Source organism: Branchiostoma belcheri, unplaced genomic scaffold (assembly GCF_001625305.1).
Source record: "Branchiostoma belcheri isolate BF01 breed outbred unplaced genomic scaffold, Haploidv18h27 scaffold180, whole genome shotgun sequence".
Lineage (NCBI taxonomy): Eukaryota > Metazoa > Chordata > Leptocardii > Amphioxiformes > Branchiostomatidae > Branchiostoma > Branchiostoma belcheri.
In genome coordinates this window covers 125,622-150,454 of record NW_017803269.1, presented here as the reverse complement: position 1 = coordinate 150,454, position 24,833 = coordinate 125,622, and the positions used below count along the sequence as shown (strand labels likewise).

Sequence of the window (24,833 nt, the reverse complement as noted above, 5' to 3'; positions counted from 1 at the left end):
ATTTTTTGTGCTGGACCAAAAGTTTTAACTTTAAACATGTAACTACCAACACAGATGAACTTTCATGATGGCCATTTCTCGTTCCCTACAGGTACAGAGCGATCACAGACCCGCTGAGCACCAGACGACACGGCACGGTGAAACACGCGGGTGCGACCTGCGCTGTGGCCTGGACGGCGGCCGCCCTCGCTGCAGTTATCGACACGGTCGCTAGGAACGTCGTCACCAACGACTGGAGCTTTAAAAGCGCCAGTTTGCACTCCGGAGCCTCGTGCGTCGTTCTCAAGCTCGAGTCGTCCGATACAAGCCACCCTTTCTTTGTGATGATCTTGCTAGATTTTCTGTTCGGGTATGTTCTGCCCGGCTGCGTGATAATACCCCTGTACGTGCGGATTGTGGTCACAGTACACCGGTCGCGCCGCCTAGCGGTTCGGGAGAGCAGGACAGACGACCAGGCCTACCTCATGGTGATTTGATTTGATTTGATTTGATTTATTAGACTGTATAAACAGATATATACAGCCAGGACTGCCCAACTAGCCGGAGGCTGTTATAAAGGGCTAGCCCTCACAACAAGAACATAATTAATTACTAACAGTTAACAGTGTCGGTTACACTTCAGATTAACATACTACTTATTATTACATAACAAATGTTGCGACCTAACGTTAACAAGCTATCTAAATACGTCTTTGCTGAAATGCAATTGCCATCTATAAACTATTGAGACGCATGAACAGTGTACTAAAATAAGTTATTATATATCTGTGTACCTATGCTGACAAGCTATCTAAAAACAATCTGGCCTAGTCGCCATGCTTTTACTGTAACTACATTGTGTACTATATCTACATTGTCAGGTTCTGGTGGTGACGGCCCTGTTCCTGGCCAACTGGCTGCCATTCCACGTTATCTCCTTCCTGATCCCCAGGTACGTCAGGAGAGAGGAGTACGAGGCGATCAGCGTGGCGCTTTCCTTCGCCGTCTTCAACTCCGTGGCCAACCCTTTTCTCTACGCGCTGTTAGGGAGGAACTTTCGGGACAAACTGAAGAAGATGTTCTGCTGTGTGAAACGGTGCCGGAACGGCAGACAGTGGAGACCGCACAGCCAGGCTTCACAGGACACGACGCTAACGGTACAGGTCATCGATACAACAGGCCAGGCTATAGGACAGGCCCAGGCTACAGGCGGGACAGAACAGGCTAGAGAACAGGCCCCGGCTACAGGGCAGGTCATCGACCAAACAGGCCAGGCTAGAGAACAGGCTCAGGCTACAGGGCAGGTCATCGACACAGCAGGCCAGGCTAGAGAACAGGCCCAGGCTACAGGGCAGGTCATCGACACAACAGGCCAGGCTAGAGAACAGGCTCAGGCTACAGGGCAGGTCATCGACACAACAGGCCAGGCTAGAGAACAGGCTCAGGCTACAGGGCAGGTCATCGACACAGCAGGCCAGGCTAGAGAACAGGCTCAGGCTTCAGGGCAGGTCATCGACACAGCAGGCCAGGCTAGAGAACAGGCTCAGTCTACAGGGCAGGTCATCGACACAGCAGGCCAGGCTAGAGAACAGGCTCAGTCTACAGGGCAGGTCATCGACACAACAGGCCAGGCTATAGAACAGGCTAAAGCTACGGACGGGACAGAACAGGCTAGAGAACATGCTCAGTCTACAGAACAGGCCCAGGCTACAGGCCAGACAAAACAGGCCCAGGGTACAGTCGGGACAGAGCAGGCCTTTCCCAATGGCACAATGCTAACAATACAGGACATCGACACAACAGGCCTAGGACAGGCTACAGGACAGGTCCAGGCACACGTCACAGACAGTGTCAGCCTTACCGTGACTAAAATATGTACAGGACAGGCAACAGTTGAAATGATGTCCCAAACATTTACAGACGAAAAAGGACAGAAGTCAAATGCACCAGAAAGTGCATGAACAAAGAAATGGCCAAATGCATAACGACATTAGTGAAACAAGGTTGATTCGACATACAAAACTCTACTCACCTTAGACGTACTACACGTCATTTAGGATTTTCAACCAAGACGGAAACATACGTGTATTGCAACCTTGCGTTAGATGCCTACTTACTGCAATAACCATGTAATGTTAAGATAGTTGTCAACTAGTTGACGGGCATCATAAAGTTTTAACTTTGAAGATTACGTACACATACGTTTAACATTTTTCAAGAAATATGATCAACCCTCTGTGTAGGAAAAGTGGGAGCTCGACCCTCCCGATTTTTCTATACAGACGGCTCCACCTGTACTACTCACACCTAGTGCTGTTTACCTGTGGGCGGTTCTTGTTCAAAGGTCAGTGACGTGTTCTGGAGTTCCGGCTCCGGCTCCTGCGGTCACGTGGCCACTCTAAGCCAATCGCCGCCCTGCAACGCGAAACGCCGAGTTAAAACATTACCAACGTTGCCGAATGTTGTCGTACAGAATCTAACGGTGATTCTAGACTATCATAATGGCATAAACTATCTATAACCTTATAGTAGAACAACGTTCACAAAATTCCATGTAGCTGATTGTACCTACAACCGAGACCAGGATCCGGTAGCTGTTGTTTGTGGTTTGCTTTTTTGCTTCACTACAGAAGGAATAGAATGGACGTCCCGAAACCCGTCAATGTTTAAACTATCGTACACCAGGAAGCAGCCTGAAGTGTCCTGACCAGCCCGACTGTCAGCCTAACTGAAGGTAAGGTGTAGGTGTGGGGTAGTCTCCACCAGACTCCTTTGCAGGCTGAATAAACAGTAGAAATCAGCCTAGAAAGGAATGTAGCTGGCCAGGGGAGTTGGCCGGTCATAGAGGGTCTAGTTTGCCTGCACGACCAACTCTCCTAGACAGTTACATTCCTTTTTAGGCCGATTTCTACTATTATTGACCACCCTGTATTAGCTCAGTAACTAGAAACTTTGTATTAGCCTAGTATAGTACCTTGTATGTTCCTTATGTATGTATCTATTTATGTATGTATGTATGTATGTATGTATGTCTAAGTCAAGTAGTGTATCTTTTGTCTTCACTTTTCTACATATGTCTGTTATATGTCTTGACCTGTACCTAGCCCGTCGTGGCATGAATGTACAATAAAGGTATTTCATTATTATCATTTATTATTCAGCCTGCAAAGGAGTCTTGTGGGGACTAAAATTTGCTCTCATAACGTAACGATCCTTGGTTGTTGTTTGTTATGCTCTCGTTGCTCTCCGTGCCCAGTCTTCACGGTCACATATTTACTACGCCAGGCTGCCTTTCTAAAGGCCCGTTACCTTAACATTGCTCAGAGGACAGGTGTGCTGTATTGAGAACCGTTCCTATCTAGTTCCATGTCTGAATGGGTTAGGGTTAGGTCTTAGGATCAGGCACGGTTCTGGATAGTCTCTGTTGTAGTGTAGTACTTGCACAGTCGTTGTTGTCGTCACGGTCACATACCTTGAACTCCTACGCCAGGTTTCTTAGGTTTAAGTCCTGTCGTACCTGGAACTAGTTCTGTATCAATGGGTCAGGGTTAGGATCAGACACTGGATAGCTTTGGGTGGTCTCCGCGTATCCAAGAACGCAGATCTACCCGAGGCACGGTTCTGGATACGCGTGGACTATCCTGAACTGTGTCTGATGTAGCATCCACCAATCCTTTCTACGGGAATACGGATTTGGCAAGTAAGTAAAATTGGCCAAGGGAGTCCGGCCGTGGCGAGGTAGTTTCTTTCCCTCCGAAATGGCCAGTCAAACCTACAAGGCGGCCAAACTCCCCTGGCAAATATTCTCCTGTATATAGCCAGCATAGTTAGTCTGGTTGAGAATATGTCTTATGAGCATGGGCTGAGACATACCGGACGTAATGTTTGCAGTCAATACTTTGTAAAAATAACGCACAGCGGATCACTGTTGCCACAACGTTGTACTGATATAGCCCGGACACGTGTAAATAGTACAATGGAACTTCAAAGCAGCCGATCGCGCGAAAGCACTTAATTTGTGATGCTTGTGTCTGAGTGTAGATGAATTGGCAGCCTTCAAGTGGACTTCTATTAAAGACATCCAGTGCGATTTCAAGGCAGCAAAACTTGAAATATTCTGAATAACTTAAAGTCTGACCGTTTCCAAAATCATATCCAGTTGCTTGAGTAACTGCTTCTTGGCTTACTTGTTTGTTTATTTCTTCTGCAGATGGGTGACAGGGTTTCCAAGCAGGTTTTCGATGAAAACGCGGTAGACCCAGCGTTTATTTGTTTCTTTGGATGTTTGTTTGTTTATTTGTTTGTTTATTTCTTCAGATGGGAGACAGGGTTTCCAAGCAGGTTTTCGATGAAAACGCGGTAGACCCAGCGTTTATTTGTTTCTTTGGATGTTTGTTTGTTTGTTTATTTGTTTGTTTATTTCTTCAGATGGGAGACAGGGTTTCCAAGCAGGTGTTTGATGAGAACGCGGTAGACCCGGCCGCCGCTGCCGCCTCGGAACTCGCGAAACTCATGGTGAACGGAGCGGTGGATCCGAGAACAGCGCCGCACAAGGCCAAGGTCCAGACGGACCCAGAGGATAGCCCCAAACCTGCGGCCAAGGAGAAACCAAGACGGAGCAAAGGTGCCGTCGTGGGGGGTCTCGGACAGGTGTGTACACGTATATCAGTATATCTGTACTCTCCAAGCAGAGGTTGTGGGGGAATGATTGTTAGCTTTTTATATATGGCCTTTTTTGTCGCTCCCCCCACCAACGTCGGATCTGACCAATGGATACTGTCTGGCCAATTTGATACTGTCTTTTTGCCACCGAAAGGGATCTGCTTGGAGATTATATATCTGGTCATTCCATGTAAGATAACATGCCGCGATCGCGTGCCTGCGAAGCTGGTGTGTTAGTAAAAGGCGGCTTTAACAATACAGGATTGTTCAGCCGACAAAACCGTTATAGACGGTGTTTTCAGCTGTTTCATACTATTGTGCCTGGTGACAATGGGTGTCCCTGTACAGCAGTTCTAAGGAATTTAAAGAAAATAGTTTTAAGGAATTTAATGAAAAGAGTTCTAAGGAATTTAATGAAAAGAGTTTTGAGGAATTTAAAGAAAAGAAAATTAGACAACATTGTTGAATCTCCAATGAGATCCTACTTTTGCAAGGTAGTAGCCAATTGGCCAAGCAGCTAGTTTCCATCAAGAACTAGAAACTGAATGGACAATGGAACGGCAGAGTGCTCGACTCGGAACCAAGAGGTCCCGGATTCGAGTCCTGACATGCCACCGACCTTGTGCCCTTGGGAAAGGTACTTTACACGACTTTCCTCACTAGACTCAAGTGAAAATGAGTATTGTCTGTCCAGTATTCGTTTCTATGTGTGGGACACAACACCAGCAACAGCTGCCTCTGTTCTGCGTGTATTGCACTGTTGCAATTTCAATAAATCAAAAATTAATAGACACTACAGTTGCCCAGTTGGCCACATGCCTTGCCACAGTAAGATCAGCCTGGCGATTACAGGATTCTTACAAGCCCAGTCTTACGGACATATTCCCCAACATGTTTCGGTGCAAACGGTGCCTGTCCTTGGTGCTGAACGTGCCATCCGCACAATGACAACTACTTGGAGATGAGCAATTTTCCTCCATCTGCAGGTGATTTTCGGTGAGCTTTGGGAGCTGATCTTCCCCGCAGCCTCCCTGTCCCCCACCCTGGAGGACATCAGGTGCGTGGTCCAGCAGGAGCTGAAGCAAGACGTCTTAGACCAGATCAACGGCGTTCTACACGATCTACAAGACGCCCTGTCTATCAACTATGCCGTCAACAAGCGAAACAGTGACATCACAAATCCTACCGACAGACAACGGCTACACGACTATCTACAGGTAAGGATTTCCTTTAGTCCGCTAGAGGGCGCAGATCAATGGCGTCTTACACAATGTTCTCCAATGCCTCCTAGTGTTTTCTAAGGCCTCCCAGTGTTCTTCAAGATTTTCCATGATCTTCAAGGTCTTCCAATGGTCTCCAATGCCTCACAATGTTCTTCAAGATCGTCCCATGATCTCCAAGGTTTCCCAATGTTATCTAACGCATCCCAATGTTCTCCAAGGCCCCATAATGTTCTCCAAGGCTTCCAAGTGATTCTCAAGGCTTATCATAATCTACAGGGGCTTCCAATGACACCCAGGGCCTCCCGGTGGTCTCCAATAACCTTATTTCCCTGATGTTGCAGGGTCTGGATCAGAACCTGACCACTACAGGAGTGATCGGAACTCTGATGCAGGAGAACTACGCCAAGATCGGCTTGTCCTGCTTCCTTCTTCTGGCTGGGCTACGCATCGCGCTGTATCAGGTAAGAATTAACGCTACCCCGCACACCGGCCAGCCGATACACATACCGTTTACAGTAACTATTGACTAACTTACGATGTTGTTGTCTCCCATGCAGGAGATGGCAGTGGTAGACCCTGAGAACAGGTCTCCAGACCTGAACCCGGCCCTGTCCCCGCGCTACGCCACACCACACACCGGTGTAGTGGCCATGTATGCCAGGGAGTACGCTCAACATGTGGAACAGTGGTGGCCGCATGTTATAGACGACAGGGAGAACGCCATCGTCTTTTACGAGTCCTACACGCTCGCTCCAGGTTAAACCACTTAGATTACCGTTTCCTAGAAGGTTTAATAAATGCTTTCGGTGGCGTATGTGGCTTTGTATCGTATGCAGAACCTTGCCTGAGCGAGGTCTTAGATAAAGCACTGTCCCGATCGCTATCGTCATCTACAACTCCTACATACTCGCTCCAGGTTTAAGCTGCTACGAGTATCTTACTTTCGGCTGGATACGCCACCGAATACATATAATCTTCTCGGGGAACTTCCCCGAGAAGATTATATGTATTCGGTGGCGTATCCAGAACTATGCCTATCTAGTTCTATGCATGGATGGCTTAGAAATATTATCGGTATAACAAAATAAGATTGCGCCCACTTTCGTAAGGTCTTCTACCTTCAAACAAGCAAGTGGATAGAAATGAACACACATACATACAAGTATCGGGTTACATTATGTGGCAAATGGCAGGACAGAGTTGGAAGGCGTCCCCATGTGAATTTGCTTTGTAACTGTTACCTTTCTAGCTATACATTTTGGGCTCACTAATATTAAAAAGTATATCTTTGTTATCTCAGGTAACGGTGCGTTGGGGAAAAAGTTGTCTCTGTTTTCGGACAGAGCTACGGGACTGAAGGACCAATCAGAAGGCCTGTACACAGAGTACATGAAGGGCGCTATAGAGAAACTCAGCAGCCGATTCAGCAACCCTGTGGGGACAGTACTGAACTGGAAACGGCTGATAAAAACGCCGATCAACACGGCAGACATGGGGGTTAATTTGGACGACAAAGGTTCGTGTCTAATTTTATTTTTATATTCCAACATGTAATCACAAGACGTGGTGATGGCACACTCAAGTTTTTTTCAACTTATATTAATGCCGCCACCGACACAGGGGACAATACAATACTCACTTTCAAGTCGTGTGAAGTGCCTTTCCCAAGGGAACAAGATCGATGGCATGTCAGGACTCGAACCCGGGACCTCTTGATTCCGAGTCGCGCACGCTGCCGTCGCGCCACACGACCTGTCCGTTGTAATTTGTCATTTGTGTACGCTAACTTTCTGCAATTCAGGAAGTTTTATCCCTGCTGTAAGGTTTGGTTTTTGATATCACGAATGAATCAAGCACATGTTTCTTGCCTTTTCTTTCTCAGATTGCTGCATCTTGTGACCGACACAGCAGAGATTGACTTGAAAACTAAACGCGAAGCAAGAAATTTGGACTTTAACTTCGTACAATACGTCTGCGGTCGTGATACAAAAGTCAATATGATACTTTTTATTATTCTAGGAATGCAGTAATATGTAGCTATGATGCAGTGTAAATATAACGTTATGTATATTCAAGAAGTTTGTTAATATACGGTAATACTATGATGTTGCTATGGTGCAATATACTGATACTCCAGAGTTCGTCATTATATAGATAAAGTTAGTCTTGCAACATTAGTATGCTATAGTTTTTCACTATATAGTAATGTGCGTTTTAGACAAGAACCGTATGCTACAATTTAGTATCATAATGCTCAGAATTATCATCTGAATATCAATTATTAACGTTATTATGTGACGCAAATCAGATTATGATGTATCTGTTTTTACTTGTCTTTTCTGTTCTGAATCTATGTTGTACAATATTGTTAAGTATTTTAAGTACTAAGTACGTGTTTCAAACCTTGCCCACTCATATCTCCCAAAAAGCCAGTCACAAGTTAACGTTATACGTCAAACGTGAATATGACCACATCTTTGAAAACCGAAGATATGCTTCATTTCAATATGATTGTTTACGTTATCCAAATAGTTTGGACAAGAGTCGTTTATGATATGTATCGTGTTAACGTAAAACTTTGCCTACAATCAGTACAATGCTTGTTACTTCGTGCAACAGCGCCTCTAGCGGTGCGGATAATAACTGCTGCTAACGCTAACTTCCTACAAAGTAAAACGGATGGACCGTTCGTCGGATATTCTGAATTTCGTAAGATTCGTTGGTTTTACAAGTTGTAATCCTTTTTACTTGATTCACTATGACATTTCGTATATTTAGGTCAAAATTTCTATGTAAAATCGTATGTTTTTATTTTAGTAAAACCATGGTAAAATTTAGTAACGGACCCCCCTATCAGTATCACGTATCATGCTGGTAGAAGCAAACCTAACCGGAAATGACTTTGACAGGAATAAAAGCTGTTCCCGGGTTTGACTCACCGGAAATTGTGATGAGTAATTGCTTGTTCAGATAAGGTTTCCCTCTATTTTTATTTCAAGGTCAGAGCCAAAGTTAGTTAAAGATAAAAGAAGATAGGAATAGCAAAAACATTCTAAAACCCACACATTAGCAAGGATAGATGTTCGTTATACGGAATAAAAGCTTTTTATTACAAAAAGAATCTTCTTTGAGTTGATTTTTTTATCCCGAAAAATGTTTTCTGACACACGATGTAAAATTCACCCAGGCGGAACGTCGACCTTTGACCTGCCAGCGGCCACTTCCTGGCGGAAATGACGTCATGAGGGAAATCCGCCATTTTTGTTTTCATGGGACGACAGTAAGGGTGGGACAAGCAGGGAGGTAAGGAAGAACTTTTTCTCCAAAGTCTTTAAATCTCAACATTCTCCCTCAAGACACACTCATACTTCAAGACTAAGGTTTAAGGCAGGGGTTAGATGTATACTTGTAGGTTTTAGTTATTTGTAGAATGAGAAATCGGATTGAATTCTTGGCGTATTTGGTCCGCGGAAGTCACCGGAATGTGGAAAGCAAATTAGACTAGAGCAGTAGGGAACGATCGCTACGGGGGTGGGTTAGGGTGTCCGCCCGCCAAATAAACTCTTCTCTCCAGCGGGAAATCTACCGTCTGAACTGTGTACATCTATGCCCTGTCTGTGTGTTAGTTTTAGAGTTAAGATCGGTAGCTTTAGCAGAGTTGCGGAGTTTTTTTCTTTCCTTTTTTCCCAGTTGTGATTCAGACTAGACCGTATGTGGGCGGTGGTACACTGTAAGGGCTTTGTACTAAAAATACGGCCGCTCAGTGTGTTCGGCAACCTGGGACTAATTATTGAACAGTATGTCGTCTATATTCCATGTATTACTTACCATATCCAGAGTGTTTCATACTGTTTGTTGCTCACATACAGAAAAGACACCCCCCCCCCGCTATATGCGTCAAAACGTCGTCTGTCGAGCTGTCAATCAAAGTCTATGTTGATGTTGTTTCCAGCTGTGTTCAGCTGATGTGTGTTGTGGTGCGTTTTGACAATTCGCGAAAAGTTTAACCCAGAAAGACACCATCTGTGGACACTCTGGTCTACTTTAAATATTTCCTGTCGCATTTTCTTGTCTTTTGTGAGAGTCTAGATGTTTTTGTGATGCCGGATTTTCGGTCGGTTACCCGTTTTGGTTTGAAGGGAAGTTACGCACTAGATGTTATTTATAGCTGGTACTAAATGAGAAAACCGGTTGACTGGACAGTTAGCCTCCATAGCATGACAAAAACTGGGGGTTTTGGGGGTCTTTGGGAGGTTTTATGTGCTATTTTCTGATTGCATATAGACAACAAAGCCGGCCTGGTTGAATTACCCCCGTTTTTAGAATGGACCTAATCAGAAAACAGCTGAAGACCACCAAACCCCCAGTTCTATAAGCCTGCTACGGAGGCTAATCAGAAAACAGCCGAAGACCACCAAACCCCCAGTTCTATAAGCCTGCTACTGAGACTATGGACAGTTTGTTGTGATGAGATTGTTGGATGATTGGAAAGATCCCAGGGGACAGTTTTTATCAGTTTTGACACGTTTTTGTGACACATATGGACTCAGAAACACTTGGTTTTTCACACCCTTTTGTTATGCAGGTTAACATGTGTTTTTGTTTATTTTTGGTGGGAGGGTCATGTTGGTGAAAATTATGTGCAGATTTGATCACACTAAACAAACGTTATTTCAACCTCTGATAGGTGTATAATATTATTGTTTTTTTTAGTTTTCTCTACTGTTTCTTGTTTTCTGCTGTATTTTTTTGTTAGAAATTTTCTGCAGACATAATTTTGATGTATTTGATTGCATGGATGGGTGGATAGGCATGTTTGGTACATTTTTCTTAATGTTGACATTTCAATTTGCTTTGTATAATATACTACTATGTACTGTTCCTTTTAATACCTACCTCAAATATTATGTAATTTTTTACTATGTACACATACTGAATACATTAGATAATATATATGCATATATTATAATTCTGACGTTAACGTATATGTAGACTAATTTTGCTTAGATCCATATCTACTTACATGATGTTTTTAGTTATTGTAGAGTTGAAGCCAGGACAATATTGTAGGTGGGGTATTTAAACCCTTTAACTTCAGCTCAGCTGGTAGACTGTAACCTGATATTCCAGCTGGGGTATGGGGCTTGACCTTGACCTTTAGTGACCCTGGGTCAGAGGTGAACTTGATCTCCAAGCAGATGTTGGGTGACAGAAAATGTCAACAATTTCCCTTATCCCAATGTCTGCTTGCAGGTTGTAATGAAATTTGGATTGCCAAGTTTGTTGTGGTTGATAACACAGGAGTGATCTTACATGTACACTCAATCCCTCTCTAAAATATATTGAATAAGAATGTACTTAACACTGACTTTTTCTTGTAAAGTAAAACAGCTCATTTGAGATTTTGAGGGAAATCATATTTTGTGTAAACCGATTCGACATGCTCTACTAGAGACACTGCCAGCTTCACACAAGCACAAGACAAGTTGACTCTGAACTGAACCGAGCGTAAACCAGCACCAAGAGACCACGTCTAGCCAGATATTAGACCTTAAACAAGGAGCCCTTGGGAATGAGTGACCACAACACGGTTATATGGTCTCCCTGTGATCATATACCTGTTAATTCTAAAATAAGAACACAATTTCGTTCCTTTAAAGACTCTGAAGTGCGCTCTTTCGGTCGGTGGATTTCCTCGCACCCCTGGACAGAAGTTTTTGATGCCCCTGATATTCAAACAAAAGTAGATATATTGTATCAAACCCTTCATTCAGAAATAGATCAACATTTTCCAATGAAATCCTTTGTGAAACACAAATCTGACAAAGAATGGATTACTCCCCAAATTAAAGTTGTTATCAAGAAGCGACAGCGGGCTTTTCACTCTGGAAATATGCCATTGTATAGAAAGCTTAGAAACAATGTGAATCGCTTGTGTGTGAAGGCAAAGAAAAGACATTATTTGCGTAAGATTCAGGTGCTTAAGAAGGAGAACCCAGCTAAGTGGCACATGCATCTACGAAATATACTAAATTTTCGGCGTAGCTTATCAGTTTCCGTCCCCAGCGCTACGTTCTTAACGGACAAGGAGATTGCTGATGTGATCAACCGTCACTTTTCAGACATCGTTAACCAACTTCCATGTTTAGATCCTGAATCATTGCCATCTTACTTACCTTCTCCTTCCAGACCACCACAAGTACATTCCTGGGAGGTCTACGAAATTTTAAAACGCATTGATGCAAGAAAAAGCTGTGGTCCCGATAATCTGTCCCCCAAGATTGTCAAAACCTTTGCCGTTGAATTGAGTGATATATTGGCACATATTTTCAACTGTTCTTTGGATGAGGGACGAATACCCAAACAGTGGAAAGAAGCCATAATTTCACCCATTCCAAAGAAAAGCCCTGCAACAGTTGAAAATCTGCGTCCCATATCACTCACTTCTATCTTGATAAAAACGTTTGAATCTTTTATCACAAAATGGATCCTTCTTGACATAAGCGACGTTCTTGACCCTAACCAATATGGCAGTAGAAGGGGGCGATCATCTGTTCACTACCTCACTAGTTTGGTTGACTCAATACTTCTTGGCGCCGACACCCCTAAAACTATCCAGACTGTCCTGTTAACTGATTTTAGCAAGGCATTTGATAAAATTGATCATACAGTATTAATCCATAAACTGTTAACTTGTGGTGTACGTACTTCTATTGTACCATGGATAAGTGATTTTCTCAGTGAACGTACACAGTGTGTTCGGTACAGAGGCGCAACTTCTAGTTGGGAGAGAATTTCATCAGGAGTTCCTCAGGGAACCAAATTAGGGCCTGTTCTCTTTTTAGTATTTGTAAATGAGGCAATGGAATCTTTTGTGGATAGATGGAAATACGTAGATGATCTGACTTTAAAGGAAAGCAGATTATTAAGTGTACCAACCTCGATGCAAACATCGGTTAATCAACTTGAAATGTGGTCGTCAGAAAATCATATGTCACTAAATGAAGATAAGTGCAAAATAATGAACATCACTTTTATTAACGACCCTCCTCCTCCCCCCGATATCCTTCTTAATGGTAAAGTCCTTGAGCATACAGAAGTGGCATGCATACTTGGACTGTGGTTGACAGCGGATATCAAATGGGATAAGCACGTAGAGGTCATAACGACAAAAGCAAGCTCACGGCTCTACTGGTTAAAGAAATTAAAACGTTTCGGCCTTCCCATCAATGACCTTTGCGAAATCTATTTATTATATATACGACCAACCGTTGAATATGCTGCCCCTGTATGGAATGCCAATATAACACATCAACAATCCGATAAACTAGAACGAATACAGAAACGTGCGCTAAGAATAATTTTAGGCCCTCAATACTCATGTTATGATGAAGCCCTTTCCCATTTTGGCCTCTGTACCTTGAAAACTAGACGAGAATCGCTAAGCCTTAAATTTGCCAAATCTCTGTTGAATTCGCCGACGTTTAGAAACTGGCTGCCCCCGCTACGGAAAGATGTTCACAACAGAAATTTAAAGGGCAATAATCAGCTCTGTATTCCGATGGCAAGATCCAACAGATATAAAAACAGCCCCATTCCATACTTTACTGCACTTCTGAACAACGTCAGGTAACCTATCAGTGTGTGGTAATTTTTATTATGATTATTGTCTAATTATTTTAATTATTTTGCTATGTATAGTAGTTTCTATAGATTTTATTCATTTCTTGTAACTGCCTAATATGCATAATTCAGCGACTTGTACTATGTACAAGTCGCTGCAATGTATTTTAGTGTATTGCTTTCAATTGAAACAATAAACCAACTATATATATATATATAAGTAAAAGCACTGTTCGGGCAAGTAAATATCCCCCAGTACTTGCCCGAATCGGCAAGTACATTTTTTGGATGCAAAGTATTAGCCCCTGCAGTATTTTAACCAAGTTTTAAACAATTTTGATAACTAAAGCATCCAACATTATAAACTCTTTCTGCTAGTAAAATGCATAGAAATGTGTCATATTTTGGGCAAGTAAAAAGTTGGTTCAGGCAAGTGGAAATGACCATGTACTTGCCCGATAAGGCAAGTGGATTTTTGAAAACTTGTCCAACCCTGCCTTCATTCCGAGACTTTCTAAAGAGTAAGTAATTTATACTCACCAAGTATTGAACAAGAGAACATCAAAGATTCAAGAAAACAAAAGGTTTGCAGGGTTCTCGCCAGCGCATTTGAGCGTCGGGGGCCCCGACGCTGTGAATTTTTACCCCGACGCTGTGATTTTGCCCCCGACGCTGTGGTGCAGCCAGCGTCGGGGGGGGTTGTTGTTTTTTCCCTTTTCAATCTGCCCTGTAGTAATAGTGAATGAATAGTACTTGATTTGAATTTGAAAGCAAATATTGTCTTTGCCCTTGTCACAAGGAACACCTCAGACAATGGAGAACAATGTAATTAATTGGCCCGGGGGAAAGTAAAGGTACCGCTCGGACTCGCCCAGTTGGGAAAATGATCTTCGGGGACTCCCTTAGTATAGCAACCAATTTTTCCCGGTAAAAATACAATTATGAAAATACAATGCCAGTGAAAATCATCTCTGTTTGTAAGAAAACCCATTAAAAGTCTCTAGATACCGTTATCTCGGCAAAGAATGCGGCAAATAGCTTTTTTTGTAACCAAACATCGGGCCTGTCTTGCTTATTTTCGTCCGCGGCGCCATTTTAAATTAAAATCTCGGCCCAACTCTCGCGAGACTTGATATCCTTATATCATTAGTGGGGGTCAGGTGATCACGAGATCTTGCGTTCAGCGGCGAACTAGCGGGCCAGAAGTTAGACAAATGTTTCCAGAATTGTTTTGGGGATCCTGAACTGCCATCGAGCTAAAATTTGGGGGGAAATGAAGGATATAATATTCTAAAAAGCCACAGAGATGACATTGTTGGCAAGGCTGGTATCTGAAATGAGATTCTCTCTCGTGGCCGCGAGGCGCGTATGGCCGAGGACTCGGAGGAGTTTCCACAAAATTATGCGTGACTGATTTTCTACTCCCCTGTTCCCCTGGAAATCTGTTTTTGACAAACTTGTCCTTGCTGTAAGTGTCACTGATATTTTTTCACGGGTCACATGAAGCTACCACTGTATTAGATTGTTTTGATACAGCATACAAAAGTCCCTTTGAAGGTAAGATATCGTGTTGAAGTTTGTCTCACCGGCAAGTTCAATTTAATGAAGCCTTTTTTTGTGGGTGATTATGCCCCTTTTATGTTTTCTACTCTACTTGAATGAATCCTTTTTTATGTACATGAGGTTTTAAATTGATGAATTATTTTTCAGTCAAAGAAACTATTTCAGACTTGGATTTGTATAAGTTGAAAATTGTAAGAAATAGTACAACACTGCCTTTATTCGTTGTTGCAGAAAAGTTTGTACCTTGAAGAGGTACAGTAGGTTTCAGTAGCAGTAAATATGGCCTATGTTGTCAAACATACATGTGTATCACATCTTCAGTAACTTGACATAAAATTGACTACTAATGTGTTTTGTTTATTATGTAATAAAAGATTTCCTTGAAGGCATTGCAAAACTCTTACTTTACAAAATCTGGCCCTCAAAATGTAGGATATGGTGTTTCAGGGGGTTATATTAAGTTACAAGTTTAAGAATCGATACCCTCCAGACCCCCCCCCCCATAATACACATTGTGTCCGCACCGCGCTCGCCGTGTGGCTTCGCTGAATTAGGTCCCCCTACGCTGTGAAAAAATCCTGGTGAGAACCCTGGTTTGGATGAAACTTGAATCAAAATAGTCACTCTTTGAAACTGTGTAAACACTTTGATTTCTTTATGCTTAGGCGGAAGCTTGAATCTTATTCTATTCACTCCCTGAAACTTTGTGTACCAACTAAGGTACAGACTTATCTCTCTAACTCTGTTTCCATAAGGTTGATCTTGAATTACTTTTAAATTGGCCAAAACGAACTCTAGAATGAGTACTCAATGAACTTCATCTCTTGTCCTGTAAACAGTAAAGTGAGTTGTTTCTGCCCCTGGAAAGCCCTGTCCATATTTGCAGGTCCCATCATTGTTGACTTTTAGCTACTCTCGATAAACAGTGGCAGAGCCCGGGACTCTTTCCTCATACAAACGGAGGCGGGATACGTTGTTTGGAGGGAGTGATGAGGTTGGATGGAGAAAGGTTCTTTTGTGGACGTCACAGTCACTTCTGTATTCTATGTGAAGAAAATACTGCAATTCAGTTTATGTTTACGGTAGCAAAAGTTCACAAAAAATGGACATCTTCACGGAACTATATATTCACAGTGGCGACAGGTGCAGGAAAAGGGAAGTCCAGGAATTATTTGTTAACTGTAATGATAAGTTCACGGTACAGAAGTGACAGTGAAAACAGTGAACATAACAGTACTGTGAAAAAATCAGGAACTACAGTAGAGTGGATGAATTAACCTTCAGCCTGCTATGGTAGCCATTTGGTACCAACTTTGTATTGGTTATGGGTTAGGCAGCAGGGAGAAGGTTAACTTAAGTACAGAAAACCAGGGCTTGAACTTGATTTTGATTAACTAGAGTGGCTGAATTTTAACATTCCTCCCCCTAACTAACCCCATCACTAATAGTAATACAAATTTTGTGCCATTCGTCTACTTTAGCAGACTGACCACCCTTTTAAAATTAAATGGTGAATGTTTTTTTTTGCAGGTCAATGTCTTCTGGCAGTTTTAATTGATGAAATCAGTATGGTTACTGCTAAAAGCTACTCAGCACCTGAACTGTCCAGTCTTGTTATGTCCATCCTGATTTGGCAGGTCCAGTTCGTTCTACTTGCCTTTTACCGACGTCACAGCAAACTAGGACTAGACTAACTAAGCATTCTCCCATTCTTTGCTACTTGGTCAAACTCTGTAGAACTACATGTAGAGGCAGAGTTATGGATACTGAACAAGAAACAGTCATGCCTTAAAATATCAGAGTTATCAACCAAGAATTGAGGTATTCAAAAACTCGTATTTCCCCAGAACTATAGTAGACTGGAACTCGTTGCCACCAAGCACAGTTGGGGCATCATCACTAGAAAGCTTTAAACAACTCCTGCAAAGGCAGTAGGCCCTGACAACAGTCTGGTTTCCAGGCTATGCACTGGGCCCTGGCAAAGGTCTCTCAAAAGGGTGTCACCCATAAAATCCAGTTAGTGTTCAAGGCAGTGGCCCTGGCAACAGTCTGGCTTTCAGGCTATACATTGGGCACTGACAACAGTCTGGCTAGGCAGTAGGCCCTGGCAACATTCTGGCTTCCAGGCTATACAGTGACCCTGGCAACAGTCTGGCTTTCAGGCTAGGCAGTGGTCTCCAAATGATGTCACCCATAAAATCCGGTTAGTGTTACAGGGTTGGGGACTACATGTAATACAGTACCAGGCTGGAGTCAGTAGTACCAGGCAGTGTGACTTCCCAATTTCACACACCTTGGGGGTTCCTGTGTTACATGCTGTAATCTGCACTGACTGGCACTCACTGTCACTCTGGTCGTGGCAGCAAACTGTCAGGGACTGTTCATTATTGATGGGGACTGTTCATTACTGTCAGGGACTGTTCATTATTTATACAGGGGTTCCAGTTTTACATGGCTGTAATCAGCACAGACTGGTATTCACTCACTGTCACTCTCAGCAAACTGTCAGGGACTGTTCATTACTAATGGGGACTGTTCATTACTGTCAGGGACTGTTCATTATTTATACAGGGGTTCCAGTTTTACATGGCTGTAATCAGCACAGACTGGCATTCACTCACTGTCACTCTCAGCAAACTGTCAGGGACTGTTCATTACTGATGAGGACTGTTCATTACTGATGGGGACTGTTCATTACTGATGGGGACTGTTCATTACTGTCAGGGACTGCTGGATAGCAGAAAAACCAAGGATTGTCCATTTCACATCAGAAGTAAAATTCCTCACAACTTACAATACTGCGGATAACAGGAAACGAAGTGTTTCCAGCCATTTTTGTGTTGTACCAAAAGTTTTAACTTTAAACGTCCAACAGTCAAAGTTTCCCACAACCACAGAAAGACTTGCTTTAGCCCAGTGATGTACTTTTTCCCCTGGACAGGTGGTTTTGGCCAAATCATATTGAATTTTTCTATGATCAATAAACTACTCATAATCCATACCTACTGACCCTAATTTTTTCAGGACTGAAACAGGAAACAGAACATTTTTTTTCCTGGCCCAGTGATGTACTTTTTCACCTGGACAGCTGGTTTTGGCCAAATCATATTGAATTTTTCTATGATCAATAATAACCACTCATAATCCTTCGGCCCATTTGGGAGATTTGACAGGACGATGTCACTAGTTCTCGTGGGAAATCAGGGAATGGGCGACGTTGTTGTAATTTGGTTGTGAAATGAGTGTGTGATGTTTAACGCGATTAGTCGAGGGCTCTGAGAATGGGTAGGTGGGAAGGTAGGTCAGTGTGTAGTTGTTTCCTATGTAATAGTAGTACTGTAGCTGTTTTATTAGCTGTATTGTTGATGTATTACATTGTACTATTATGGAGAGGAGGGGGAGGTGGGAATCGAAGAGTGACTTCTTGGTACACTACTTACTCTTAACTGAGGCTCTGGCACTTATAAATTATATCAGAACCATTCCTTCTCACGTTTCCTGATAGTCCACTGTGTACTTGTTTCTTCAGTAATAGTACTACTGTACTACTGTAGTTGGTCTATTAGTTGTGTTGTTAATGTATAGAGGAATCTCCTTGCTTGTCACAATGTATTAGGGAAAGTAGGGGGGAGGGGAGCTTGGCATATTGTGAGACTATAGTCAGGTTTGTGGCCCCCTTGTAGCTTTCTTAGGTACTGCATTGCACCAAGGGGTAGATTTTCCCACCTCCAAATTTACCTTTTCCAACCCAACAACCGACAAGTTAAATTTGTGTGGCCTTCACTGCCTAGAAGGTTTAGACTTTTTTTAGAAATTTTATCCGGCAGTAAAAATGTGCGCCTGTTTCCTCTCACAACTGTCTGCTTGTGAATCGATGTGTCCTAACCGCCGTGGTGAGTATGATCAGTATACATCATGGAAAAATCAATGGGCAACCATCAGCCAGATTAAAACTGTTCTATAGCAGACAGGGAGAGTGTACAGTCCATCATTGCTGATATGGAGAACATATGGGGGAGGGGCAGGGCTGGAAATACTGGGTGCATGTGCACCTTGGTGCACCCAAAATTGGAGCTGTGCACCCAATTTTTGTCTGTGTGTGTACCCAAATGTTGTAGGTATTTTTGTACATATTAAATGTACAATAGTATACAGGATATTCTTGGCATCTAAGGCCACACCAATTCAATTTGTTGGTTCTCGGATTTTTTCAGAAAAAATATGAAGTGACAGGGCGAAAAAAAATAAAAATAAAAACAGGTCTAGGCATCCTATTATAGGCTTAAATGCTACAAAATGAGCCATGAAGTCAACACAAAAGGCTGGGTTAAAATTTAAACATTGAATTTAGAACTTTTAATTAAACCACTGCAATGATAGATGGGAAAACTGTAACAACCAGGAAGAAAAAGACTTTCGTTAACTGTTAGTCTGAACAGGCATATCTCCACCTTTTCTAGAAAGGGATAAAACTGTCTGACTCTGACACACCCAAAAACCTGTGAAGGGTGATTTCACAGCTTTAAGTCGATCTGCTAACATTGACTATAACTTACAAGGTAGGTGCAAGGTATATGGTATTCCTGACGTTATATATTAGCCTGACACTAACCTTGTTCCTGTTTGAAGCATTCTTTTAGCACCAACAGTTAGTTGTGTATCATCACAGTTAGGGTTTTGGGGTGGGGTGCTTGTGTAAGAAATGTGATGGTAACCCACACTACCGATGTCTACTGTAGTACATTTTTCTTTTGGTGCCTCTGTTTTATGTATGGTCCTTCTGTTTAATTTCAGAGGAACACTATAGATGTGAAAATCGATGTGTAACACTCTGCTTCACAACATTTAAACTTTAATGATGACACTGGGACAGGTCTGGCCTATAAAGGAAGTAGAGCATGTCTGATAGGCTTTTGGACTGGAGAGTGGTTTTATTACTCATATTGGTTTTTAGGGAATAAACATTGGTTTTTAAACATTTAAAGGCATCCTTTCATCCGATCCTGCTGTTCAATTTCTGAATGGGTACCAAAAGCAGTTACTCAAGCAACTGGATGATTTTGTAAGCTATCAGATGTTTCAGGTAGCATCCACTACTTTCTTCAGTGACTGAATTATGATTATATGAGTTACATTATTGTGATGTTTGTAATGTATGATTTAGTCTCACCTTTATTTTGTCTCACTTTTTGAGGGAAGTAGAAAGAAATGTAGAACCTGGAGGGTTGCTTACCCCCTGCTGAAGGTAAGAATACAGAGGTCAGGGGTCAGGGTCATTACCATATCATTAGGATGGAAGGTCACAGCCCAGTGAGTTCTTATCTCAACCAATCAGGTCCTTTTCTTCATGGTAGAGTAACTTTTGTTTGTTGCTTGGTGGCGTTTGTTTGTTGGTTGTTGGTTACCGTGTAACTCCAGAAGCTGTGGATGGATTTCATTGAAGTCATGTACATCACAGTTAGTAGAATATTCTTCATTCAATCAGTGACGTTTTTTATAAAGGTAAAATCACGTACCTCCAGTAGACATTGAAAATTTGAAGGTACTTGTTTTTACCTTTATAAAAATGTCACTCATTGAATGAAGAATATTCTACTAACTGTGGAATGAATTGTTATGATATTTGGTATGCTGTCCAGTCTTGGTGTAGCAAAGGTATGGTTGGATTTGTGGCCCCCTTTGGGCTTGCTTTGGTACTGCAGGGGCACAGTTATTTGTTGCTCGGTAGCATTTGTTTGTGGGCTTGTGGTTTAACTGTTTATCTGTGGATGGATTGTTGTGATATCTGGTATGCGGTCTGGTCTTGGTGTAGTGAAGGTACGGTAAGATTTGTGGCTCCCTTTGGGCTTGTTTTGGTACTGCAACAGCACAGTTGTTTGTTGCTCGGTAGCATTTATTTGCGGGCTTTTGGTCTTGTTAAGCTGTGGATGGATTGTTATGATATTCGGTATGCTGCCCAGTCTTGGTTTATTGAAGGTATGGCCAAATTTGTGGCCTCCTTGTGGCTTTCTGTGGTACTTCCATCATCAAGCAAATATACTCTCTTGGCTATTTTGACAACATTTGTATATTCACCCATACAAATTTATCTCCTTTACTATTGGAAAAGTAGTTAAATCTAACTGTAGTCACTGTCTTGAAACCAAGGTACAGACTTTACCCTAAGACTCTGTTTTCATGTTCTAGGTCAGCATACAAATTGCTGTACTGTTTAGATTCAAGGATTAAAAGAACAAACGTAGGTGTGGTGGCATCCCCTCCACATCTGCTTGGAGATGAAGTCACTCCATCTTGTCTCTGACATGTGGAATTTCTGGATTCCAGGGAGAGTCCAAACTCCTTGGAGGGGGGGAGGGGAGTCTACTTTATATGCTGTATGTTGTATTTGTATACGTATAACCTAATCTGTATACATGTAACCTATAGTACTTTTCATATCCCTGCAAGGCTTACTCATGCCAACTCCTATACCTTGGCAAAGGTTGTTTTTTATTGAAATGGCAACAACAGGAATACAAAGGTTCGTATGCTGTGATTTTTCTTTCCTACTGAAATGGGAAAATTTCCAAAATTTCTACCTGGTGGATTTTAACATAATGTTAACAAGGATTCTGACTAAAACGGTAGAAGAAATCAGCAACCTGGTAGTATTACTGGATGGTCCCTAATAAGTTCTGTGGTAGATACTGGACTGTCCCTAGTTCAAGTTTACCCTAGCTGACAGGGGAGAAGTGTAAATGTTCTCACACATGTCAACAATTTGTCAGGGTAAGGGGGAGTGAGATAGGGCAGGGGGGATCCATTTCAGGTTGGGGAGGGAGTGAGACAGGGATCAACCATTTCATACTGCGGAGGGGTGCAGGTATTGAGAAAGGTTAAAGGGGGGGTCCATTTTAGCCTGGGGAGGGGAGCAGCCAGGGATCAACCATTTCAGACTAGGGAGGGAACCATTTCAGGAAGTTCAAGTTTTCTCCCAGCCCTCTGTTTTCCTCTCCACCTCTTGAGGGATTTTTACTTCCAAATGTACTGGAACTGAGAAAATAAAGTCATTTCCAGGCCAGGAGGCCCAGAATGAAAACCAGCTATCACAACAGACCAATAGCCTCCATGGCATGCCAAAAACTGGGGGGTTTGGGGGTCTTCAGGGTCTTTCTGAGCTTTTATGTGCTATTTTCTGATTGTATATAGACAACATAGCCGGCCTGGTTGAATTACCCCCGTTTTTAGAACTGGGCTAATCAGAAAACAGCCGAAGACCACCAAACCCCCAGTTCTATAAGCCTGCTACGGAGGCTAACAGACCAACCCCAGCCAGGACTAGTCTGACTGTCCTGTATAAATAGCTGTAGACCTGTATATTCCTTGAATCCTTCTGGAAAAATTCAAGGATAAGACTGTGAGAATGCTCTAGGTGAGAACCATTCTTTACATTGGATGAAAAGAAACAAGACCATATTATTAAGATTATTCTCGGCGGCAGTTGGCTACATTACACTGTAGAGCCAAGAAATTAAAGTGGTACTGGTATGGCCGAAACTTAAACTGTTTTGATGAATTTCTGAAAAACTTCAAACCTTTCTTGTACTAGTCTTCTAACACTTAGGGTGTATCAATGCATACATTTTAAGACATTTTCCCACATATTGTAGGTAGCTTAGGGAGGTCCCTTACAGCACTAAGAGGTACAGAACAGCTTGTAGACTCCCTAGATGGTTTGTACAGCCTGAAAACCCATGTGCTCACCAGACCTGCATTCACTGTTTGTTGTTAGTACACCCTGCAGTGGCTCAGTCGGCCACTAGGGGGCAGTAGTACCGTGTGACCACTGCCAGCCCTGCCTAATATGGGCATCTACAGAGAAAGTGGAAGTGCAAAGTTTTGGATCACTGCAAAAGGTCCATGACGTGATTTTTGTTGCCCCGTTGCATTTATCAGGCACAGCTATTTGATTTGTTGACTGTTAAAGGCATGGCTTCCTCTTTTTTTCATGGTCGTGTGGAGCTGACATTAGAACATTCCACAGTTTCCTGTCCTTTTTACATTTCCTGCGTTTTAATCGGCTTTTCAAAGAACCAACTACTTGATCCAGATCTGAATATACAGCTGTGGTTTCTGGTTTGGTTGTCAAAAGCCAGCTTATCAATATCAAGAAGTTCATCTTTATTAGCTTTGCCAAGAAGGTAATGTTTTCAGAGGCGTTTGTGTGTGTGTGTCTGTGTATGTATGTGTGTGTCTGTAAACACGATAACTTAAATGGATTGTCCTGATATTTGGTAGGTTGGTAGGTCTTGAGGATGGTCATGTTTTTGGACGTGAAACTGGAAAGTTGTAAAAATCCAGCAAAAAGTCCATCTTTTATTATTTCCGTTTGTAGATGTGTTTTCGAAACCTTCAATTGCAGATGGCAATTTATGTTCGCTTGATGTTGTTCCAGTGTTTAAGTATCTTTCATCGTCATTTTGGTGTCCAGATTATTGGTTTTCATGGTTTTCTTTTTAATGCCCACAATCATGATAATGATCATTCTGGCATACTCATTTTCACCTGAGTGAAGTGAGGAAAGTTGTGTAAAGTGCCTTTCCCAAGGGCACAAGATCGGTGACATGGTGGAGTCCGAACCCGGGACCTCTTGGTTCCAGGCAGAAGACGCTACCGCTACGCCACATGACCCCATATTGACATTGTATTAGGTCGTGTTTTGACAAATGAAAGTTGTTTTTGATTGAGAATTGAGTAAAAGTTCTTCTTGTTTCTATGTCTAGAAGGAGGAAACAGAAGAGAGAGAAGCGTCAGGAAGATTTAACGAAGAAAGAAGACACGATTCAAGGGCTGACGTCTAAGAACCAGGACAAGAACTATCTACATTTTCTGTAAGTAACTTGTTTTAAATTTTCTCGAAACACGCTGGTGGGAACGGGGTGTTAAACTTTAAGAGGCGATATATGTCTTGAAAGAATGTACAACCCCACCCTCAAGAGGGAGGGGGGCTTCGGGTAGATCTCTCCGGCACTTGAGGTTTGGCGCTCCCAGCCCCGAGGACAGACAACACTTAAGCTCCTGTTCTGAACCAACAGGACCTAGTTGACTAATTTGCATCATCCTTGTCTTGACTCGTCTAACTTTTGTTTCATTTTGGACCAAATTTTACATTCCTACTCTAAGTGTCACACATCCATACAATAAAAATAGTGATGCAACTTATTAGGGAAATTATGAGTTCATCTATACTACAGATTAAAGAGGTTTGACCCTATTGGGCCAAATGACACAACATTTCCAGCACTAATTTTCATGTAATTCAGTTATAGATGTCAGCTTAATTTCATTCTGTTTGATCGATCATTTCAGTGGCATTTCTAAGAAAAACCATTTTCTGCAACTTATATGTATGTCACAAAAGTTACAACAACTCATGTATTTGAGGGATCTGATTTATTTGTACAAGTTAGTTTTGCATGGGGTACAAGTTTAGATATGCTAAAATATACAAAAAGGTGTAATATACAAATTTACACAAAAATGTATAAGGACCTAAATGCCTTACAGCAAGTTTCTACACAGCTACATGAAAAACGCAGAAGGTTCGAAACATGTCTTGTACAGGGTATTTTTAGATGAAGTAAAATAAACGTTACATGTTACAAGATATCCTAACATATCTCAAAAATGTGTAAAATACAAATATAGAAGAAACGTATAAGGATCCACCCTTTACAGGAAGACTTATATTAACATAACTGTGAAAATTGCTTTGAAAAAATAAGAATACATACTTAATACAAT

The 24,833-nt window shown here is 42.2% G+C and overlaps 3 protein-coding genes across 3 annotated transcripts in view; all 3 read left to right on the top strand.

The window, feature by feature from the left end:
* LOC109467498 (mu-type opioid receptor-like) overlaps window positions 1-1,940 on the top strand; it is a 3,268-nt gene extending 1,328 nt beyond the window's left edge. Inside the window, exons 3-4 of the mRNA XM_019765510.1 lie at window positions 92-467; window positions 861-1,940. Of these exons, the coding sequence (XP_019621069.1) occupies window positions 92-467; window positions 861-1,940 (1,456 nt within the window). The remainder of the gene's footprint in view (window positions 1-91; window positions 468-860) is intronic.
* A 1,405-nt stretch (window positions 1,941-3,345) lies between these two features.
* On the top strand, window positions 3,346-7,785 carry LOC109467497. The gene is made up of 7 exons (XM_019765509.1): window positions 3,346-3,357; window positions 4,408-4,629; window positions 5,628-5,901; window positions 6,141-6,325; window positions 6,422-6,620; window positions 7,165-7,380; window positions 7,747-7,785. The coding sequence occupies exons 1-7, from the start codon at window positions 3,346-3,348 to the stop codon at window positions 7,761-7,763; spliced, it is 1,125 nt and encodes a 374-aa protein (XP_019621068.1). The 3' UTR covers window positions 7,764-7,785.
* Window positions 7,786-9,122: 1,337 nt separating this feature from the next.
* LOC109467495 (talin-1-like) overlaps window positions 9,123-24,833 on the top strand; it is a gene marked incomplete at its 3' end in the record, with an annotated part of 133,275 nt that continues 117,564 nt past the window's right edge. The window contains exons 1-2 of the mRNA XM_019765507.1: window positions 9,123-9,167; window positions 23,813-23,920. The remainder of the gene's footprint in view (window positions 9,168-23,812; window positions 23,921-24,833) is intronic.

What these genes read in the sequence shown, in the direction of transcription:
- LOC109467497 (XM_019765509.1), top strand. An exon ending in AGAGGGCGCAGATCAATGGC is followed by an intron (nt 5,902 to 6,140) that starts GTCTTACACAAT and finishes CATAATCTACAG; the next exon opens with GGGCTTCCAATGACACCCAG. An exon ending in TACGCATCGCGCTGTATCAG is followed by an intron (nt 6,326 to 6,421) that starts GTAAGAATTAAC and finishes TCTCCCATGCAG; the next exon opens with GAGATGGCAGTGGTAGACCC.